Genomic DNA, 23,479 nt, shown 5'->3' on the forward strand with positions numbered 1-23,479 from the left:
AGGACATGTGAGCATAAGGAGCCCAATTCCATGTAATACTCTTTTCAGCTTTGAAGACTTTTTGTCTGATGATGATCAAGATGTTCTGAACAGAGGATGGGTCTCCGGGTTAGCCCACACCCTCCAAGACATTAGAGGGAGTCTCTGGGAGGGAAAGTGTTTCAAAACAACGGGGTGTTAGTAAGACAAATGAGTGTTCGTCTCAGGGGTCTTCAGAAGTAAATTTTCTGTCTTGTCTTTTTAATGATCAAAATATTGTAACTCATGTTAGAATAGAAAAAGCTCTTTGTTCAGTTTTAAAGTAAATAATGTAAAATCACTCCCTGAACTCTAACCAGACTGTTTAATCAGCTATTGACACACTCACAGAACTTGTCCGTGTCTGCATGTATCAGAGGTAGACTGGTGACGAAAACACTCAGCCACTCTACAGTACTCTTGCACTGTCTGGCACAGGGAGAATGGTGGTAGAGAAGATGCAAAGAAAAGCAAAACACTGGTGTGAAACATTTCCTCCTCTGTTACCATCCCTTTCCCTGCAGTTATATGATTATTTCTCTGAAATAAGGGGCAGCACTTTAATTTCCAGTGTTTTCTTTCTTCCAGTTGCTCTGGTCTCCTTTTGCTCAAGCTGTCTGTGTTTCTATGCACTGTTTTACAGATTGTTCTTTCTTACTTCCACCATCCAAATCAACAAAGACTGGGTTATTAAAATAATTAATTAGTTTTATTATGTGAATACACATTTCTAGGATTCATCATTGCTTATTCATAGCTTTTTTTATCCCGATTGCAATAACATTTTCATATTCAAATTCAAACTCCAACAAGTGCTGAGGTAAAATAGATTGTGCCATGCAGCCCACCTTTGTTCATAATTGGCCCTGGGCTACCATTCCTATGTTTTCGTGATTAGACTGAAGGCCATTAATAACATTTTATATAAGAAATAAAAATTCCTCCTGTTGTCCCAGCATAATTGGGTCTCAAGCTGTGCTGCTATCTAAGTTCTAAATCTCACTTTGGTGATTTATTTCAGTTAGTTTTTTTCTAAAATGGGATTTGGGGGCATGGGAAGGAAAGATCCCACTGCTTCCCAAGGCAGAAGGTAGTGCTGGTTAAGTTTTATCATCTGAGAAGAGTTAGGCAAACCTCATTTGCAATTCCTTGGATATCATTAGTCTACTGCCATTTTTTAATATTATTTTGCATGGTTGGTATTCAACCCATGGCCTCATACTTTAGGTAAGTACTCTACCATGTGGCCTTGTCCCTAGCCTGTGGATTTTTGAGACAAACTTGCACTGTGTAGCCTAGACTGCACTTGGAATTTCAGTCCTTCAGCCTCTGGAATGCTGGGAAGACAGGTATTCATCAACATAACTGAAAATCTACAGAGATTTCTTTTTAACTTAGTTTTAAAAAATGGGTTGAAAACCTTCTAGGTGAAAAATAAATAGGGGTTTCATGCATTTTCCATTTTCAGGGCATCTAAGCCTGTGCTTGCAATTTGAAATAGAGGCTGACAGGTTGGAATAATGTTTACACTTATGTTCAATGTTAATTACAAACAGATGATGTAACTTAGTACAGCTATTACAGGAAAGAATTCCTCAAAACATTTAAAAAAAATGGAACTGACATGAGATTAAATAATTCATCTTCCGTTACTGAGTACACATTCAAAAGAAGTCAAATCGTTCTATGGGTGTGTTAGCTGCACTACCATAGTCATCACATGGTAGTTCCCAATCATCAAGAATCCACCTGCATCCACTAATAAAATGGAGCACATACATGTTCACAAATTATATTCATCCTCAAAAACTAAGAGAGGCCAGGCACTGGTGGCGCACGCCTTTGATCCCAGCACTCAGGAGGCAGAGGCAGGTGGATCTCTGTGAGTTCGAGACCAGCCTGGTCTACAAGAGCTAGTTCCAGGACAGCCTCCTAAGCCACAGAGAAACTCTGTCTTGAAAAAAACAGAAAACCAAAATCAAAACAAAACAACAACAACAACAACAACAAAAACAAAGAGAGGAGAATACATATATCCTCACAAATGCACACATGCACACACACTTACAAAAGACATAATTTTATCATTGGTTTTTACATTAACTGACATTAAAATCTTGCCCATTGGAGATAAATCTGCTCACATAATTTTTCATGGTGTGTGTGTGTGCGTGCGCACGTGTGTGTGTGTGTGTGTGTGTGTGTGTGTGTGTGTGTGTGTGTGTGTGTGTGTGTGTCACATGTAGGGGCCAGATCAAGATGGGGTTTCCTTGGTGGTTGCTGACTACATTTATTATTTGTTTGTTTGTTTTTTTGTTTTGTTTTTGTTTATGGAACTCTCAAAATTAATAGCAATCCTGGTGGTCTGCTGTTCTCTACATCTACAATAAAAGGATTACAGGGGTTTCCCAAACTCAGCTTTTTAACTGGGGTTATGCGTTATTGATCTCAGGCCCTTATTGTTCAAGGCAAACACTTTGGTGCCTGAACTATAGCCACAGGCCCCTATTAATTCTTGTTAAGTGCTGGATTTTATTTCATAGCATTTTGATGAAGATTTCTGTTTCTTTTACAATAAGAAAAAAATAAATGGTCTGTTATTTTTCTTTCTCCTGATGTCTTAATCTAGTTTTAGTGTTAAAATAGTGTTGGTTTTATATAAGTGGGCTACATTCCTTCTGTAACTATTTTGGAAAAGAAATTATGGAGTAATTGTGTTTTTTTATAGCTGGCAGAACTCATGACAAACAAAGCCATCTAGATCCATTGCTTTCTCTTCTAGAAGTTATTATTTATTCAGTCTCTTTAATAGAAACAGGACTATTGAGTTTTTTCATTTGTCTTGAGTTAGTTTTGATATTATCTTCAAGTACATGGCATATTTCATCCAAGTTATCAAATTTCTGGGCATGATGTTGTTCACAGTGGTCCTCAGTTATTTGCACGACATCCATATATCATTAATGATGACCCCTATTTTATTTATGATATTGGCAATTTGGGTGGTTATTTTTCATGGTTATCAGGCTAGATGTTTATGAATGCTGTTGATATTTTTCTGAAACTGGGGGTTTGCTTTGTTGTTGTTTGTTTGGTTTCTTTGGAATTCATTTTGGCTTGCATTAGATTTCAAGTTCCCTTTTGTCTCCCATACTGACAGGATCCGTATTTTCTTCTCCAATGTATACATTTACAGCTATTCACTGCTTTTGCTGCAGCCCATGCATTTCAATAGATTGAATTTGCATGTTTAATTTGCTCAAACTAATATTTAATTTGTCAATAGCATGTCTTCTTTGGCCATGTGCTATAACAAAATACTTTGTCTAATTTATAGATATTCAGAGAGTTTTTCTTATATTGATTTCTACAATGAGCTTGTAATAACTTTTGTGCTCCTAAATTTGTTAAGACATGCTTTACGACCCAAAATGTGCATTATCTTGGTGAATATTCCATGTAAACTTCAGAGTACTGTTGTTTGGAGTGAAAGATATTAGATGCAAGTCAACTTATCCCAAGTCAATTTACCCCAAGTCAGCTTCAGATTAATGTATTCTCACTGCCATTTGTGCTGGTTGATCTGTTAGGAACTGTCAGTTCCTAGCAGAGCAGAGCAGAACAGACATTCCCAACTGTAATTCTGGGACTCTCCCTCTCTCTCTCTCTCTCTCTCTCTCTCTCTCTCTCTCTCTCTCTCTCTCTCTCTCTCTGTTCTAGATCTATAATGTTTGCCTTCCATATTTTGAAGTGCACACACATTAAATCATTTCTTTTTGTTAAATTGACCTCTTTATATATCAGTGGCATCATTGCCACTGATCTTGTTTGTTACAATCCCCACTCTATAACTATTTGCTAGCACATGAACATCTTGATCAGTGTGAACAGGATCCATCCTTCCTAATCTCTCTATTTTAACACATTAGAATGTGGCTTCACCCTGTAATCTTAACACTTGGAGGCTGAAGCAAGATGACTGCCTGTTAAGGTCAAGCTGAGCTATGAACTGAGTTCAAACACAGCTTGGGTTACAGAATATGATAAAAGATGAGAGTGACCTTCCTGATCCCTCATGTTCTCCTCCCCTTCCCTTCTCTCCTCCTCTTTCTATGAGTTGGGGGAAAAACAGAGAAGGAGAGCAAGGAAAGAGATACCTTAATGGAGGGAACCATTATGGGATTAATGAGAAATCTGGCACTAAGGAAATCCCCAGGGATCCACAAGGATGATGCCAACTAAGAATCTGAGCAATAGTGGAGAGGCAACCTTAGTGCCCTTCCTCTATAATGAGATTGATGACTACCTTAAATGCCATCATAGAGCCTTCACCCAGTAGCTGATGGAAGCAAAAGCAGAGATTCACAGCTACGTACAGGAATCTAATTGTAGAGAGGGAGTAGTGATGAGCAAAGGGGTCAAGATCATGCTTCTTATAAAGTCAAGAATCTAAAACAGACAGACATCATTTATTATTTGATAGTGGTAGCAAATGGATGTATGGATATATGAATCTATAGAGACACAAATTAATGAAGCCTTATGAATCACAAGTAAAGCAAATAAAAGAAGGATCTGGTAGTATGGTTCAGTGTTGAGTGCTTGCCCGCCATGAACAAGGCTCTGGGTTAGATCCTCAGCACCACCAAAAACAAGAAATAAAAAAAACACTTTAGAAACAAGAAGGGGATAAGTTTATAAAGATCAGCCCAGGAAACAAAACACAAAGAGTGAGAATGAGAGAGGGAGAAACGAGATTTTAGAGCATGGTTTCTTAAAATGGAGGTAATTACCACATGCAGGTTATATAACTGAGTGTGAGGAGTGGTCATAAAAAAGTATGCCAACCAAAAAATATGTCAACCATAAAAGGGTTCTGAATGCAACAACCAAAAATTAATTCAAAACAAACACTTTGTGGTCTTGAGGTGTTATTATCCATGTTGCCTCACAATGACCACTTTTTTGTTTGTTTTAAGGTTAGCTCTAATTATGTAGACCAGGTTGGTCTTGAACACAACTCCCACTTGACTTAGCCTCCTGAATGCCCTTTTAAACTGACATTTCATTATAATTCCTGGGAAAATATTATGTGTCCCAGCAAGCATGATGGTATATACATGTAATCCTAGCTTATGGAGGCTGAAGAAAGAGAATCATATATTTAATGTCATCCTAGAGTACATAGTGAGTCCTAGGGTTATAGAAGACACTATTTCAAGCAAATTAACAGTAACAACAGCAAACATATATACTGAGTTCCCTATGTAGCCATGTCCACTGTGACTCTTGGTGCTGTCTTTGGTTCTATCAATCCTTGACACAGTCAAGTTCAGAAAGTCCTTCCTACTGTCTCCTGAGCCAGAGGATTTTCTTGATGGCATATTCCCTTCATGCTTTGAAGGATATGTTATCTATGGAAACATTTTTGGTATAACTAGTATATTCCTCTTTAGATTGTGTGTGTGTGTATGTATGTATGTATGAATGTATGTATGTATGTATGTATGCATGCATGTATGTATGTTCTTTGCTGCCTACATTGAAATAGGCATACCCTCAAGAAGACGTATCATGGCATCAAAAGAACCTGATTTGCTCACCTATAGGACTCAGGCAGATTTGCGTTATGAGTGTTTGCTATGATAAGGAAGCCAAATCCAGAACCAGCTATTTCCTTTTGAAGTACATGAAGTGATGAAGTGTTACAAACTATGTTACTTTCTATCAACTAATATCACCATAACATTTGCATGTGGTAGTGATGTGTAAAACATCTTAGTTGGTTATCACAATGAAATTTTGACAGAGGTACTTTATTAACTTCATGCTCCAGAGAACACCAAGGTCCAGAGACTGGAAGTCACCGGCTAGTGTTCCACACTCCCATGTACTAGACACTTGGTGCATTTCTCAATGCTGGTTGGATTTCTGATTCTGTTTTTGGTTTCTTTCAGGCAGAATCCATGTTTTAAAAAGTGTGTATGTAGGATTTGAGTGTTTTCAAATGTTCAGGAGAGCACATATGTATGTGGAGGTCAGAGGATAATTTGCAATGTCTGCCTAGATTGTCATCTATCTTATATATTAAGACCGGGTCTCTCTCTTGAATCTAACCCTTGCTAATTGGACTACTCCAGTTAGCCAGTGTGTTCCAAGTATTCTTTGTGTCTACCTTCTAAGCACTGGGGTTGCAGGTGAGCTGCCATGCCTTCTATGCATTTCTGTGGATGTTAGGAATCTGATCTCTGGTCTTTGCACTTACACAGCAAGCACCTTACCCTTTGAGCTGCATCTTCAACCACCAAACTTTGCTCATTCATTCCTTATACTTTATTATTAGTTACTATTCACTTTTATTAGGAAAAAACTCTATTAGTAATTGGTAAAAGCCAAGTCATATTTTGATTTGTTTTTAAATGTGGAAATGTTTAAAAATATATGAAAGCCCAAGTTACTTCTTTCACAACCTCCTTCTGCTGAGAAAATAGACCTGCTTTAGAAAGTCCTAATTCAGTAATAGTCCACTTCTATTTGGCTGCATTGGAGAATAAAATGTTCTGTATGTGTAATTTCCCCAAATGTCTGACCTTACCTTTTCAAATGCCAATTCTAACAGATATAAAAGATCATGTTTCCAAAGACTTCTAAAATAACCATATCCTACTCTAAGCAAACCTTGCTTTTCTGACTCAGAATCATCCTGAGTGCCTATTATTTCACTAGTAGGTAAATTACCTTTGTATATACTTTAGTATTTCCATTTCCTTGCTAGATATCAATTTTTCTTTATATTTCCTTCTAACACACACCTGGATAGATCCTAATTATATTTAATCTATATGATGGGAATAACACAATGTATTTTTACAAATTTATTTTAACTAGGTGTATATGCATGTGATGGAATATACAACTGTATTTGTTTTCTTATAAATATGTTTTTAATTGAAATAGAATAGAATTGTATCACTTTCCCCCTCTCAGGTACCTTCTCCCAACACTTCCCATCCTCCCTCTTCAAACTGATAACCTTTTTTTGATTATTATTGTTACATAGAGCTATATTCAAAAATCACCCACATAAACCTAAGTAAAAGATTTTGCCTAAATATATAGAATCCAACGAGGATTGTTGCAATTATTGTTTTCTTGGTTCCAACACTTTTCAGTCTTAGTGAGATTTCTCATTGTCTTTGGGAGGCTGTTGTGCTCTCTGTGGATAAGACCGTGTTTGCCTTTTGTGACTGGGTTACCTCACTCAGGATGGTTTCTTCTAGTCCCATCCATCTGCCTCCAAATTTCAAGATTACATTTTTTTCCAATGAGTAGTACTCCATTGTATAAATGTACCACATTTTCTCTATCCATTCTTCAGTTGAGGACCATCTAGGTTGCTTCCAGATTCTGGCTATTACAAATAATGCTGCTATGGACATAATTAAACAGACTTCCTTATTGCATGAATGTATATCTATTGGGTATATGCCTAAAAATGGAATTGCTGGGTCTTGAGGTAGACTGATTACCATTTTCCTGAGGAACCACCATACTGATTTCCAAACTGGCTGTATGAGTTTACACTTCCCCCAGCAGTGGAGGAGTGTTCCCCTTTCCCTACATCCTCTCCAGCATAGATTGTCTTTGGTGTTTTTATATTAGCCATTCTGACAGGAGTAAGATGGTATCTCAGAATTGTTTTGATTTGCATTTCCCTGATGTCTAAGGATGTTGAGCACATTCTTAAGTGTCTTTCAGCCATTTTAGATTCCTCTATTGAGAATTTTCTATTTAGTTCTATACCCCAATTTTTAATTGGATTTTTTAGTGATTTGGTGACTAGCTACTTGGGTTCTCTGTATATTTTGGAAATCAGCCCTCTGTAAGATCTGGGGTTGGTGAATATCTTTTCCCATTCTGTGGGCTGCCATTTTGTCTTTCTGACTGTACCTTACAGAACCTTGTCAGTATCAGGAGGTCTCAATTAATAATTGTCAATTTCAGGGTGTGTGCTACTGGTGTTATGTTCAGAAAGCAGTCTCTTGTACCAGTTCATTCAAAGGTACTTCCCACTTTCCCTTCCATGTGGCTGGATTTATGTTGATGTCTTTGATCTATTTGGATTTAAGTTTTGTGCATGGTGATAGATATGGACCTATCTGCAGTCTTCTACATGCCAGCATCCAATTATGCCAACACCATTTGCTGAAGATGCTTTCTTTTTTCAATTGTATAATTTTAGATTCTTTGTCAAAAATCAGGTGTTTGTAGGTGTGTGGGTTAATATCAGGGTTTTCAATTCGATTCCATTGGTCTATCTACTTTTGTGTCAATACCAAGCTGTTTTCGGGATATAGCTATATAATATAGCTTGAAATTCAGGAATGATTATGCCTCTGGAAGTTCCTTTATTGTACAGGGTTGTTTTGACTATCCTGGGTCTTATGTCTTTCCATATAAAGTTGAGTATTATTCTTTCAAGTTCTGTGAATAATTGTGCTGGGATTTTGATGAGGATTGCATTGAATCTGTAGATTGCTTTTGGCAAGATTGCCATTTTTACTAGGTTGATCTTACCTTTCCAAGAGCATGGTAGATCTTTCCATTTTCTGGCATCTTCTTTAATTTCTTTCTTTAAAGACTCAAAGTTCTTGAATACAGGTCTTTCACTTGTTTGGTTAGCATTACCCCAAGATATTTTATGTTGTTTGTGGCTATTATAAAGTATGATGTTTCTCTGATTTCTTCCTCAGCCCATTTATCTGTTAATAGTCAGGCTACTGATTATTTTTCTAGTTAATCTCATATCATGCCACTTTGCTGAAGGTGTTTATCAGCTGTAGGAGTTCCCTGGTAGAGTTTTTCCGGTCACTTTTGTAAATTATCATATCATCTGCAAATGGCGAAAATTTGACTTCTTCCTTTCCAATTTGTATCCCCTTGATGTCCTTTTGTTTTCTTATTGCTCTAGCTAGAACTTCAAGTACAATATTAAAGAGATATGGAAAGAGTGGGCAGCCTTGTCTTGTTCCTGATTGTAAAGGAATCATGTTGAGTTTCTCTCAATTTAGTTTGATGTTGGCTGTTGGTTTGTAGTACATTCTTTTATGATGTTTAGGCATGTTCCTGTTATTCCTAGATTTTATCAAAGACTTTCAGCATCTAGTGAGATGATCATGTGTTTTTCTTTTTCAGTTTGTTTATATGGCGAATTACATTGATGGATTTTCAAATGTTGAACCATCCCCGCATTCCTGGGATGAATCCTACTTGATCATGGTGGATAATTTTTCTGAATGTGTTCTTGGATTCTTTTTGCCAGTATTTTATTGAATATTTTTGTATCAATGTTCATGAGGGATATTTGTATTTCTTTCTTACTTGTGTCTTTGTGTGACTTGGGTACCAAGGTAATTGTAGCCTCGTAAAAAGAATTTGGCAATGACCTTTCTGCTTCTATTGTATGGAACAGTTTGAGGAGTATTGGTATTAGCTCTTCTTTGAAATTCTGGTAGAATTCTGCACTGAAGCCATCTGGCCCTGGGCTTTTTTTGGTTGGGAGATTTTGATGACTGCTTCTATTTCATTAGGGGTTATAGGTATATTTAAATTGCTTATCTGCTCTTTATTTAATTTTGGTAAGTGATATCTATCCAGAAAATTGTTCATTTCCTTTAAATTTTCGAATTTTGTGAGTACAGGTTTTCAAAGTATGACCTGATGATTCTCTGAATTTCCTCAGTGTCCGTTGTTATGCCCCCCTGTTCTCTCTGCCTTTTGGTTAGTATGGATAAAGGTTTGTCTATCTTATTGATTTTCTCAAAGAAACTCTTTGTTTCTTTGATTCCTAGTATTGTTTTCTTTGTTTCTACTTTATTGATTTTAGCCCTCAATTTGATTATTTCCTGTCATCTATTCATCCTGGGTAAATTTTCATCTTTTAGTTCTAGAGATTTCAGCTGTGCTGTTAATTCTCTAGTGTGACTATTCTCCAATTTCTTCATGTGGGCACTTAGTGCTGTGAACTTTTGTCTTAGTACTGCTTTCAAAGTATCCCGAAAGTTTGGGTGTTGTGTCTTCATTTTCATTGAATCCTAGGAAGTCTTTAATTTCTTTTTTTATTTCTTCCTTGACCCAGGAATGGTGCTACTGCACATTGTTCAATTTCCGTGAGTTGGTAGAGTTTCTGCAACTTTTCTTATTGTTGAATTCTAACTTTAAAGCATTGTTGTCTGATAAGATACAGGGGGTTATTCCAATTTTTTGTATCTGTTGAGTCTTGCTATGTTGCTGAGTGTGTGTTCAATTTTAGAGAAGGTTTGATTTGGCACTGAGAATAAGGTATAATCTTTTGTGTTTGGATGGAATGTTCTATAGTTGTCTGTTAAACCCAATAGGGTCATAACTTCTGTTAGTTCCTTTGTTTCTTTGTTAATTTTCTGTCTGTTGGTCCTGTCTAGTGGTGAGAGTGTGGTATTGATGTCTCCCAATATAACTGTGTGAGGTTTTATGTGTAATTTGAGTTTTAGTAATGTCCTTTGACGAACATGGATTCCTTTGTATTTGGGGCATAGATTTTCAGAATTGAGACTTCATCCTGATGAATTTTTTCCGGTGAACAATATGAGATGACATTCTTCATCTCTTTTGATTGATTTTAGTTTGAATTCTAATTTGTTTATATAGTAGGATAGCTACACCAGCTTGTTTCTTGAGATCATTTGATTGGAAAACCTTATCCTAACACTTTACTCTGAGGTAACATCTGTCTTTGAAGTTGAGGTGTGTTTCTTGTATGCAGCAGAAGGATGGACTCAGTCTTCATATCTATTCTGTTAGCCTGTGTCTTTTTATAGGCAATTTAATACCATTGATATTGAGAGAAATTAATGACCATTGATTGTTAATTCTTACTTGTTTTGGATTTGTTGCTAGTGATGGTATTGTGTTTGAATTCCCTGTCTCCTTTCTTCTTTTGGCTTTTGGTACAGTGGGATTATCCATTGCCTATTTGTGAGTGTAGTTAGCTTCCTTGGGTTGGTTGAGTTTTCCTTCTAGAACTTTCTCTCGGCTGGATTAGTGGAAATGTATTGTTTAAATCTGGTTTTGTCATGGAATATCTCGTTTTCTCCATCTACAGTGATTGAAATCTTTGCTGGGTATAGTAGTCTGGGCTGGCATTTGTAGAATATCTATCCAGGACCTTTTGGATTTCAGGGTTTTCATCGAGAAGACAGGTGTAATTCTGATAGGTCTGCTTTTTTATGTTACCTGGCCTTTTTTCTTTGTTGCTTTTAATATTCTTCCTTTATTTTGTATGTTTGGTATTTTGACTGTAATGTGGCAAGGTGACTTTTTTGTGGCTCACTCTATTTAGTGCTCTGTAAGCTTCTTATACTTTCATTGGCATGTCTTTCTTCAGATTGGGAAAGTTTTCTTCTATGATTTTGTTGAATATGTTTTCTGCACTTTTGAGTTGGGTTTCTTCACCTTCTTCTATACCTATTATTCTTAGGTTTGGCTTTTTCACAGTGTCCCATATTTCCTGTATATTTTGTGTTAAGGATTTGTTGGACTTAAGATTTTCTTTGGTTGATGAATCTGTTTCTCCTAGTGTATTTCAATGCCTGAGATTCTTTCTTCCATATCTTGTATTCTGTTGGTTATGCATGCATCTGTAGTTCCTGATCTTTTACCTGGCTTTTCTAATTCCAGCATTCCCTCAGACTGTGTTTTTGTTGGTGTTGCTGTTGTCTCTGTTTCAGTTTGCAAACCTTGCACTGTTTGAATTGTGTGTTGCAATTTTTGGTTTGTCCTTTCCTCCATTTCTTGAATTATTTGTTTGTTTTACCTCCATTTCTTTAAAGGATTTTCTCTTTTATGGTCTCTATCATGTTCATGAAGTTGTTTTTAAGGTCATTCTCTTCTGCTTCATCTGTGTAGGGATGTTCAATTCTTGCTGGTGCAGAGTCCGTAGACTCTGGTGGCATCATATTGGTTTTTCTGTTGTTGAATGTGTTCTTATATTGTCATCTTTCCATCCCTTCTTCCAGTGGTTATAGGTGGGGTCTCTTCCTCTCCTGGTGGGTATGGGTCCAAGGTTCTCATCTGGTGGGTGCAAGCAGGTCCAATATTCTGATGGGTCTCAAGATGGGTGCAGGTGGGTTTGACACATCCCCTCTTCCAGTGAGTAGATGATGGACTAGTACTGCCATGTCAGCAAATTCTGGATGGCTTAATCTGCCTTGGGTGAGTGGACCTGCCTGCAGTCCCCAGGCTAGGAGATCCCAAATAGGGCAAGCAGAAGTCCGGCCTAAGACAGGGGCCCATGCTCACCCCTCCCCTGAGTGGGGGCATGACTATCACAGAGATGTCAGCTGACTCTGGATTGCTTGGTTCACTGGGGGTGGGGGGATAGACCTGCCTACAGTCCCCAGACCAGGATATCCCAAAGAGAGCAAGCAGAAGTCTGGCCTTGAGTTCTAAAGTTTTAACTAGAGTATGTAGATAAATCTGCAGGAAGATCTTGACTTTGAACTTGAAGTTCACACACACACACACACACACACACACACACACACACACACACACACACGTAGAGAAAGATTGTTCTATGAAACATGAACTTGATTGGGAAGATGTTAAAAATTTGGTGCAAGAATGTGCTGAAGGAGAATTGGATACATATTGCTCTTTTTTAATCAACAACAAAAAATTCCAATAAACATAATCGGCTTTCATGTGCGGTTTTCATTTTGCTTTGCTTTCTTGGAACAGTGGAGGCTCTCCATTTGGGAACGCTAATGGCTGCCCATGGCTACTTCTTTCCCATCTCAGATCATGTCCTCACACTCAAGGATGATGGCACCTTCTACCGATTTCAAGTAAGTGGTAACATATATTCTTTTGCAATAAATCAGAAAGCTTGAACTTCATCCCTGTGTGTTTACAGATCTTTTGGAAGCTATTACATGGTTGTCATAGGCTACTTAGAAAGTAATCAGTGTTCAGATATAAGCATCAGAAACAATCATAAGACACCAATGGGAAAATGTGAAAGCTGACTATGTAATTATAGAAGTTACATTTTAACATAAGAAAAATTCATGAGGTGATTTACTGGAGTCAAAGAAAATAGGGAAGACTTCAGTTGTAAATTGCATTTAGCAAGCAGCAAGTTGAGACATATAACTAAACTTATACTCCCACCTGTGTCCCATAACCAGCTTCAGTCCCAGAAAACTGTTAATACGTAGCAAGTATTGTTGATTGGCAAGTCAATTGTCTATATGTGTCTAACTCTTCTTGCTTATGAAGGAAATTCTTTGCTAATACAGGATTATGTTTTTATATGGTTCTAATTTTTAGAAACATTTTTCACACTGAAGCTACAAGTAAAATTTAAGACTAACAAAGACAAATTCTGGAGGACCAATTGTTCTATGCTTATAAAAATAAAAAAATTCTGTCTTTATAATCAATATGATAAATAAACTCTTCAGTGTGCAAAAAACAATAACAATAAAAAACAAAACAGCAGTAACAACAACAACAACAACAACAAACCTTAATCGGAGAGGAAATACTGGCTATAGCCACTCTCTTAAGAATTAAGAGTAGAAGCCGGGCGTTGGTTTAATCCCAGCACTCAGGAGGCAGAGGCAGGCAGATCTCTGTGAGTTCAAGGCCAGCCTGGTCTCCAGAGCGAGTGCCAGGATAGGCTCCAAAGCTACACAGAGAAACCCTGTCTCAAAACAAAAAAGAAAAAAGAAGAAAAGAAAAAAAGAATTAAGAGTAGAGATGAGAAAAAAGTATCTATTTGACCATATGTCTATAAGATATACAATCTAAAGCTAGTTAATATGCCTACACAAGGATGTACACACACACACACACACACACACACACACACACACACACACACACACACCAAAAATGAAGCAATCAGTGCTCCCTCTGAGAGGCCTCTCAAAAGCAGAGCCCTACATGAAAGCAGTTTTTTGCTAATTCATTCCCTTGTAGCTTTACTGAAATCCTGGTCAAGTTTAATTTCCGAGAAACCAAATCTTCAAACTTCTGTCTCCTACAGAGTTAAGTGTGATTAGAGAGGGTAAGAGTGTTCCATATATGTCTTCCCACCCCTCTTAATCTAGTGGTTCAGTGTTTTTTCCTCCAAATTCCTACAGTGATTTTTTCATATGTGCACAGAACTACTATTAGTAGCCTTCTTTATTATACTGAAGTAATTTCAAAGAAGTAGGGGCTAAGTCAAGAACCTCTGGTTGTCTTAGATCGTGTGGAAAAGGGCCCTCCCCTTAGAACTTAATAACTTATCCAAAGCATCCCTTTCTCCATCTTTGAAAGTCACTCTTGCTAGAAAGTAAAATTATCAGACAATCAGAAAATGCCCAAAGTATTCTTATTGCACATAAATGATGTGTATAATTAGTTAATCCATATAATCAACCCACTCTATGTGCTTCTATAACCACTGTTCCTATGAGCTCTTGTGTCATTCCTATTTCAATGAATGGAGTCGCTTATGCAAATCTGTGGTCACCATGAATCTTTTTGCCAGGTACAGCAATCAGGGCTAGAAAAATCCTGAAACAATGCTATATCAATTATCTTAATAAGGTTTTTATTCCAGATCAATGTATTTGTATTTCAATCAGTGTACTTGTAGAATTTTACAGAATCAGATTTCTAGCTATTGTTAATCACATCAAAGATATTGTTAGTTTAAAAAATGATCTCCTTTTTTGTACCATTTAAAAGTTTACAGCAATAAATGAAAGAATATTTTCATGAGTAAGGGTCAAAGGTTACTGTCATCATGTTGAATAATGTTGAAAACTGCATTACATCATTAACAGATCTGATTCACAAACCTCAGGGATGATTCTCAACTTTTAAAATCTATGAAAATCAGGAAAGAGATCTGATGCATGGAAATAAATCACTGTCTTTAAACACGGTTCATCCCAAATCTTGCTAAACATAATGTTCTGCTTTCCGCCCTCTCTGGGGCTAAAACTGAACCTTTTGTTTGGATAATGCAGTCATAGCCTTTAACCTTATGTCCATTGGTGCAAGATGATGGAAAATGAGCACTGATTCAAATCCCTGCTGGTGTTGGTAAATCTGAATGCTGAGAAATTGGTCAGCACCTGTAGGTGAGAATGTTATAATACCTCTCTGCTAGCTTCATCTGGGTTTAAAATGTGTGTTATCAGGAACATAGACTAGGTAGCCCCTGAAGTAAACCCAGGCTATACACCAAAAGCCTACTAAATATTTATGTGTCTAATCAAGACTCCTCTTTTTTCTTCCTTAGACACCCTATTTTTGGCCATCAAATTGTTGGGAGCCAGAAAACACAGACTATGGTCAGTGCAATGTTCTTTGTTTTATCCTTAAACACTTACGTGTATGTTTACCAAGTACATGAATTCTGTTGCTTTTATTAATGAGAGAGGAAACCACAATTCTAAGTATGGATCAGAAACCACAATTCAATAATGATAACAGCCAATTTATGTATGACTTCATTTGGCAAGTTGCTAGCCTTGATGATAGTTCTTCTATAGTAAGATGTTCTCTGCATCTGTTAAAGAAAAGCTCCTCCTTACACTAGAAAGCCTCAAGTGGTTATGGTTGGTTTTTCATAGCATCCTATACAACTAGGAAGAGTGACAAATGGTTTCAGAGAGCCATCGTCCTAGTTCTCCTTCAGTCCTCTATTCAGATATGGAGTTTTGTTTCGTTTAAAAAAAATCAAACAAAAACCCTCTGGCTCTTCAAACCTCTACTTTTCTAACTCTTAGCAAGACATCATTTGATGCTACACAAAAAGGTTATATTAAACATGGGAAGGCCACTGATAAACCAATGAAAATCTACAAAATGTACAATAGCAAATTTAATCCTAATAAATCAAATTCAGTAACCTTAAGATAACCTCAAGCTCAATAATGAAAATTTCAATCAAGCTCTAAAAGAAAAAAAAATTGTCCCTAAAAAGTGTTTGTCGTCATGCATTTTCCTATAGGTGACACTTTTATGAAACAAGATTGGACAATTTTAAGCACCATGTCTACAAATGTTTACTGCAAACCATTCCTGCACCTTACTGTAAAAGGTGTTGGTAATTTATAGGGTGTCTGACTTATGTACAGCATTGAGGGGCTCATAACCTAGAAAAGAAAGTAGAATCCTACACAAAGAGTTCTGGTAAATTGCCATGTTAATAAGCTGTTGGTATGTGCAAAATGTTTTGGAAGTTTAAAGGAAGATTGACTTTATTTGGTGGTGGTGGTGGGTGCTATCCTAGAATGATTTCATAAAATAACTTGTAACATCTGAGACTAATTTTGAAGGGGGAAGAAGAAATTATGAAATTTCTTACTCTTATATTGCTGTGAGAAACACCATGACCAAGGCAACTTATGAAGGAAGGCATTTCTTTGGGGACTTGCTCAAAGAGAATTAGTTTATGATCATCATGGTGGAAACAGTGGCATCTGGCAAGAGCATGGTGCTGGATCAGTAACTAAGAACTTATACCCTTGTCCACGGGCAATAGGTAGTGGGTGGGAGAGCAAGATTGGGCCTGGTGTGGGCTTTGGAAACCTCAAAGTCCACTTTGCAGTGCACACCTCCCCCAACAATGCCTCACCTCCTAATCCTTCCCAAATAGTTCTATTAACTGGGGAACAAGCATTCAAAGGTGATCCTATAGTGGCCATTTTCATTCAAACCACCACATGTGGTGATGAGACAGGAAATCATTTAAGAAAGTGTCTTAGTTGGGGTTTCTATTGATGTGTTGGAACACTATGATGACAGCAAGTTGGGGCCATGGGGTTTGTTTAATGTATACTTCTAGATCTCAGTTTATCACTGATGAAAATCATAGCAGGTACTCAAACAGGGCTGGAGGTTCCAGAGGCAGGAGACCACAGAGGAGTACTGCTTACTGGTTTGCTCTCCATGGTTTGAAAATTCTACTTTCTTTTGCATATCACCCAACACCACTATCCTGGGGATTGCAGAGCTCACAATGTCCTGGGCCCGCCTACATCATTCACTAATTAAGAAGATGTTCTCTATAAGCTTGCCTATATCCAGTCTTATGGAAGAATTTTCTCAATTGAGATTTACATCTCTCAAATGACTCTGTCCTATGACAAGTTGGCATAAAACTAGTTAATGTAGCAAGAAAGAATAATATAATATGCAAAAGTAGTGAGAAACTTCACAATAACTTGGCTTTCTTTGGGGCTTCCCCTGGAGAGACATCTTCAGAAGGAAATTGTAGGGAAATACATAGTAACTGATTGGAATCCTTCCTAGTGATCACTGTAGAAACATGAATTTAGTGAGTTATACCAGAGTGGCCAGGTGCTACAGATGGTATTCAAACATTCAAACAGGAAAAGCTACTTTATACAATACTGTTAAATTATCAAGAAACTAGATCATTCTACTACCGGAGCAGAAATGCTCATTTCTTCATCTGGCACTCAACAGTCCTCAAAATTGAATCCCTTAAGGAAAATTGAGAAACAACTACTGATGTGCTAGTCAGGGTTGGAGCTTTCTGTCAAAGGTGGGAATATGCCATTCTAGTAGAGGAAAAAACTCCCAGGGAAAGACCTGACTCCAATGGTTATTATGACAAAAGGCTAAATTATGCCTTCGAGGGGAGTGTGACATAATTTCTGAATGTCAGGTTGCTAAGTCTCAAACAAGGTTAGAGATGGTGACTTTGTGAAATGATTGGAGTAATTCATACTCATACACCTAAGGAAACTGACATCATTCCTGTTCCAACCTCACTAACTATAAACTAGTGATTTGATTTTTTCCTCATTATTATTGCCCATCATACACTATGCCTCTGCTCTCTGTTGTAAAGAGAATTCTTTTTTATTCATCTATTTATTTTACATCCCTGATGCAGCCTCCCCCATCCTCCTTCCCAGTCTCTCTCCCTCATTTCCTCCCTGCCACCCCTCAATGGCCTCCTCTTCTGTCTCCATCCAGGAAAGAGCAGGTCTCCTAAGAGTATCAATAGAACATGGCATATTAAGTTACAGTGAAATTAAGCACCACCCATGTATTAAGACTGCGCAACATGATCCAGTATGATAATTAGGGTCCCAAAAGCTAATAAAAGAGTCAGAGACAGCCCTGGTTTCTGCTGTTAGGAATTCCATTAAGGGGCAAGCTACACAACTGTAATATATATGCAGAATGCCTAGGTCAGCGCAAGCAGGCACCCTGGTTGTCAGTTTACTCTCTTCGAGCCTCTATGAGCCCAGGTTACTTGATTGTGTGAGCCTTTCCATGGTGTCCTTGTGTAGACAGAGGTTCTATTTCACCCAGTCCCACGGCCATTTAGACCCAAGTAAACACACAGAGGCTTATATTAATCATAAATTGTTTGGCCCATGGCTTAGGCTCTTTACTGGCTAGCTCTCCTTTAATTATTAACCCATTTCTATTAATCTAAGTATTTCCAAGTGGTCTTGGCTTATTGGAGAATGCTCAGCATCCTATCTTCCTGGTAGTTACATGGCATCTCTCTGCTCTCTCTTCCCAGCATTCTCCTTGTTTGGTAGCCCTGCCTATACTTCCTGACTGGCTACTGGCCAATCAGCATTTCTTCATCAACCAATAAGAGAAACATATGTTCACAATATACAAGACATTCCCCATCTTCCTTGACCCCTCTGGCTCCTACACTCCTTTCTCCTCCTCCTTTACAGGATTCCTGAATTCTGCCTAATGTTTGGCTGTGGGCCTCTGCATCTGCATCCATTAGTTGCTGGATGTTGCCTTAAAGAGAATTCTTATTCTTGGCATTTCTCTCTTCCAATCTTTGTCTTTTTCATTTGGCAGTTAGTGTAATCACAATTGCAATACATGTCTAATGACTTGGTAGCAGATTTATGTACCCATGGTGTGCCTGAGGAAAAGTCATGATATCTACAATAAATACTCAGAGAACACGGTTCATAGTGGGCATCCATTATATCTAATGTCCTTTAGCTTTATCCTAACTCTTACTGTTATCCACATCAGAAGGTATGGTCTCCTGAACTGTTTCCCAAAGCATAGCCAGCCTATTCGCAAACTAACTGGAATCATATTGTTCAATTATCTCATTTGTATTTCCCTGATGAATCATATTTTGATTTATTTTGTAGCTGGCTTACTTACTGAGCATCAACATAAGGATGTTTAATTACCTGTGACTTGTAGTGGGCTTTCTCATACTGCCAGCCCCCAAATCATGACATGGAAACTTAATATTAGTTATGAAAGCTTGGCCTTAGCTTAGTTAGGCTTGCCCCACTAGTTCTTATAACTTAGTTGAACCTGTTTCTCTTCTTCTGTGTTTTGCCTTGGGGGTTTTAACTTTATTTCATTCTGCATGTCCTACTTTTCCTGCTTCCTCCATGTCTGGCTGGCTGCTGCCTAATTGGCTGGCCCTGGGTGTGTCTCCTTTCTTTCTCCCTCATTACCTCGTCTCTTCTCTCCTGAGGCTAGATTCATCCTCCTATTTATTCTCTTTGCCTTCCAGCTCCACCTATCCCTCTACCGCCTAGCTATTGGCTGTTCAGCTTTTTATTAGACCAATCAGGCAGGCAAAGCAACACATATTTACATTGTTAAACAAATGCAGTGTAAGCAAATATAACACATCTTTGCATATTTAAAGTAATATCCCACAGCAATGGCTTATATTCTTAGGTGCAAATAAATTGCACTACCAATTTGAATTACTCCAGTCTTCCATTTTCTCATGCTATTTATTTAAAATATATTCTTTAAAAAACCTTCTTTGAAAGGGTATTGGTGATATGACATGATTGGGCTTTAAGGTCTAAAGTACAGTGACTACTTAGGCTGTATTTTCTAAGACAACTTTGTGGCCTAGAAGCAGAATAAGTGGTTGTATTCTTTTGTCTTTATTGTTTGAGATCCATTCTCTCAAATATCCCAAACAGACCTCAGACTACAACCCACCTGCCTCAGCCCTGAATGCTGAGATTAAAAGCAGGCATCATTATATGAAACTGTAAAGAAAATTTGAAAAAGTTTCTTTTACTTTCTTGGCATCTTGACCTCTTTTTCCCATCACCAAGCTTGAGTTTATTTTATATGCTATATAGAACACAAACCTCTATAGATCAGCCCATATGGCAAAAACATGTTTTCATAGCTATGTTGGCACTATATTGATAGTTTTTAACTGCTAAAAATAAGCCAATATAGACATAGACCACATCTACAAGAACTCCATTCTTGAAAAAATCAAGGTGAGTGAGAATTTGCATATTGTTTGTGTAAATTCAAAAATAATCACAATCCTAACCTATTACAGTGTTGAGAATGTATTTCTATGGGTGCATTTGCATCATTCAGGGTGAGATCTGGGTTTGTAGTGAGGCCTGGGGGCTGACACATGAGGAAGCAGAAGACAACTTTGGTGAGAAGTAGATAGTGCCAGTGGTGACAAACAGGAGCAGATACTGAAGACAGGTGTTTTGCTAGTGGCTCTAGTTGTATTCACTGCATATGAAAAGTCTAGGACATGAATTTCAATGGTCGAATATCCAATATCAAGATAGGATTTTTGCTTGCTTGTTTTCATTTTATTTAAAGATTTTCAAATTTCAATTTCAGACTCCCTATGGAGCCTATTGTGTCTAGGTTAGCCTGAAATTGGAAATCTACCTGCCAAGGCCTCCTGATTTTTAGGATTACAAATATGTGCCACCATGTCCAGATAAATAGGATTTTAAGCATAAGAAATACAACTTTCCTATAAAGACAGGAGTCCTAGTGGTCTCACTTCATTTGGTCCATCTATACTCTAGCCTTGCCTTTAAATATTTGATACAGTATTCACTATGGACATTTTAAAAACATTTTTCTTGTTTGAAATCATATTTTCAAATACTGTTGATCTTGATTACTGAGAACTTTTTTCCTCTGGTGATCTTAATGAAGCTGGTGATGTGTGTAGTTCTGGGGCCATCTTTGGTAAATATTTGATCATATAAATGAGTATGACAACCAAAGCCTGAATTGAAAGACCTATGAATATATCACTAAAAGGAAAACAATGAAGATTTGGTATGGAAAGACTGTGATGTATAGAAGGGAGAACTCTCTGCTGTGCTCTGATGCCAACACAGGCAACTTGCAGGAAGGAACATTGAATTCTTATATAAGGCCCTTCAAGCAACAAAACTATTCCAAAACTAACATGACCATTACCTGAGAGGAAAATGACTTGTGCCTCAATTATATTCAATGAAGTTCTGCTATTTCTCTAGGATGCTGTAGAGGTTTTCAGACCTTTACATAGATATTATGCCTGGTGGAATTAAACAATTACATAAGACTAACTTCCACTTGCCAAAACCATGCTAAAGTGATGTTAAGATATAAAGGAGAGCTAAGGCATTTTTCTTAGAGAGTATTAAGGGGCCAGCCCAAACAAAGAATTATTATTGGCACAGTATTGCAACAACACTGACATAATTACTGATTTGCATTAAGCAATAATTTTTCTTTAAAGGAACAGGTATAAGACTGATCAGTTACCATTGGTAGAAAGTTTACTGTGTTCAAACATTTGTGTTTGAGGGAGAGATGACTGGAAACTTATGGACTAATATAAAACAACTTCAAAGCAGGCAGATAAACAAAAATGAATTAATAGTCTATAAGACTTCAGAATTATGGATCGAATCTTGAATAGCTGACAACAGTGCCTTATATAGCCTAATACGTTAATAATTCTGTTATCTACAGTTTTGAGATGCTCTAGATGAAGATGATGGGGACAGGGAAAGAATTCTATTTTTTAAAATTGGAAATTATTTACTCTTGATTTGTCACATTGAAATGCTTTCAAATCAACCTATCCAACTACCAAACATTGTAGTTTATTTGAGTGACATTAGCTGATATTGATTATTCAAGTCTCATTTTAAAAGTGTCTCGACAAAGCATCCACTCTTCTTCTTTTCCTTCCTCACTAGAATCTCTCAATCCATGGCCATTGCTTTCAATATCCATTAATGTTATGTTTGTTTAGAAAACCAGGTGTTAGTAGTACTTGTAACTGTATTCTAGTGAGCAGATTTTTAAAAATTAATAGGCTTCAGTCACTACTGCTCTGATGGATTTTAGAAGGATAATAGTGAGTTATTAAACTTTTAAGTATAAAGATACAGATATATTAAAAGTAAAATAATTGATAAATATTTGCCATGTTACAGTTATTGAAATAAATCTACAGTAGATATCTTGGTCACTATTGTATTGCTATGAAGATACACCATGAACAAGGCACTCTTATAAAAGAAAACACACCAACTCTTCCTGTGTCTTACTCCTAAATGTATTTTCTCTTATTTAGTTATTGCTATTATGTGTACACACTCACACACATTTGTTTATTTAATCATGCTGAGGGCAATGTGGAATTTCCCATTCCTATTGGCATTATCAACTGGTACCATTATGCTGGCCTCAAAGTCTTGGGTTTTCTTTATTTCTTTTCTTTTTTCTTAGAATTCTCATCTCTCTGATTGCATGTCTCACTTGTTCTTTCATACTACTAGCTTTTTCTATGAAAATACTTGTATTTTAATCATAGTTTTTAGATTTATGTCTAAAGTGTATCATCTATTCTGTTTTTGAATAACATTCATGCACAGGGTTTCTCAACAGATTTTGTCATTCAGTATGCCTTAGAGTTTTCTCTTGAAAACAGAACATGCTGTTCTAAATAGAAGCAATTAAGTCTATACATGTTCAGTGCGAGAGGTCATGCTTTCCAGCTAAGTGATTATTTTACTGTTTTCTTCTGCTGTGGGTTTTGTAGTCTAGACCTTTGGTTATTGTTTTAGACCTCTCTCCTTTTGCGTTCTTGAGTTTCCCTAGAAGCAACTTCTTCTTCTTCTTCTTCTTCTTCTTCTTCTTCTTCTTCTTCTTCTTCTTCTTCTTCTTCTTTTTTCTTCTTCCAGGTCGGACATATGTCTTTCTTTCAGTCCTATTCCCCTTCTGACGTTAGACATTTCTGAAATTCAACCATTACCTTCAAGAAGACTGTCATTGTTTAAAACATTGTGTAGAAGTGTATCTTTGGGGTAAATTACAAATGAAACAATCTCCAGGGAACAAGTATTGAAGAAGAAAAGGAAAGCTTTATCCACAGTTGATTGATTAATCATCTTCTCAACTCTTGAAGTTCAGGGGATACACATATAACACAGGAATAATAAGAGCAGGCAGCAGCTTACTAAAGAGGACTAATATCTGCCTTTCCTTGGACTAGGTAGAGATCTTCCAGGGACTTCCTTTTGTTCCTTTCATGTTGTGCTGTTTCCAAATATGGTGGTTAGTAAATGTCCTCAGCTTAGCAGAGGTCCCT

The 23,479-nt window shown here is 37.2% G+C and overlaps 1 protein-coding gene across 2 annotated transcripts in view; it reads left to right on the forward strand.

The window, feature by feature from the left end:
• The window catches only part of Rgs7 (regulator of G protein signaling 7), a 372,764-nt gene that overhangs the window by 281,267 nt on the left and 68,018 nt on the right, over nucleotides 1–23,479 (forward strand). For both annotated transcript variants that reach the window (XM_027418903.2, XM_027418904.2), the window contains exons 5-6: nucleotides 12,796–12,902; nucleotides 15,356–15,407. In XM_027418903.2, coding sequence (XP_027274704.1) covers nucleotides 12,796–12,902; nucleotides 15,356–15,407 — 159 coding nt within the window. The remainder of the gene's footprint in view (nucleotides 1–12,795; nucleotides 12,903–15,355; nucleotides 15,408–23,479) is intronic.

This window comes from Cricetulus griseus, chromosome 5 (assembly GCF_003668045.3).
Source record: "Cricetulus griseus strain 17A/GY chromosome 5, alternate assembly CriGri-PICRH-1.0, whole genome shotgun sequence".
Taxonomy (NCBI): domain Eukaryota; kingdom Metazoa; phylum Chordata; class Mammalia; order Rodentia; family Cricetidae; genus Cricetulus; species Cricetulus griseus.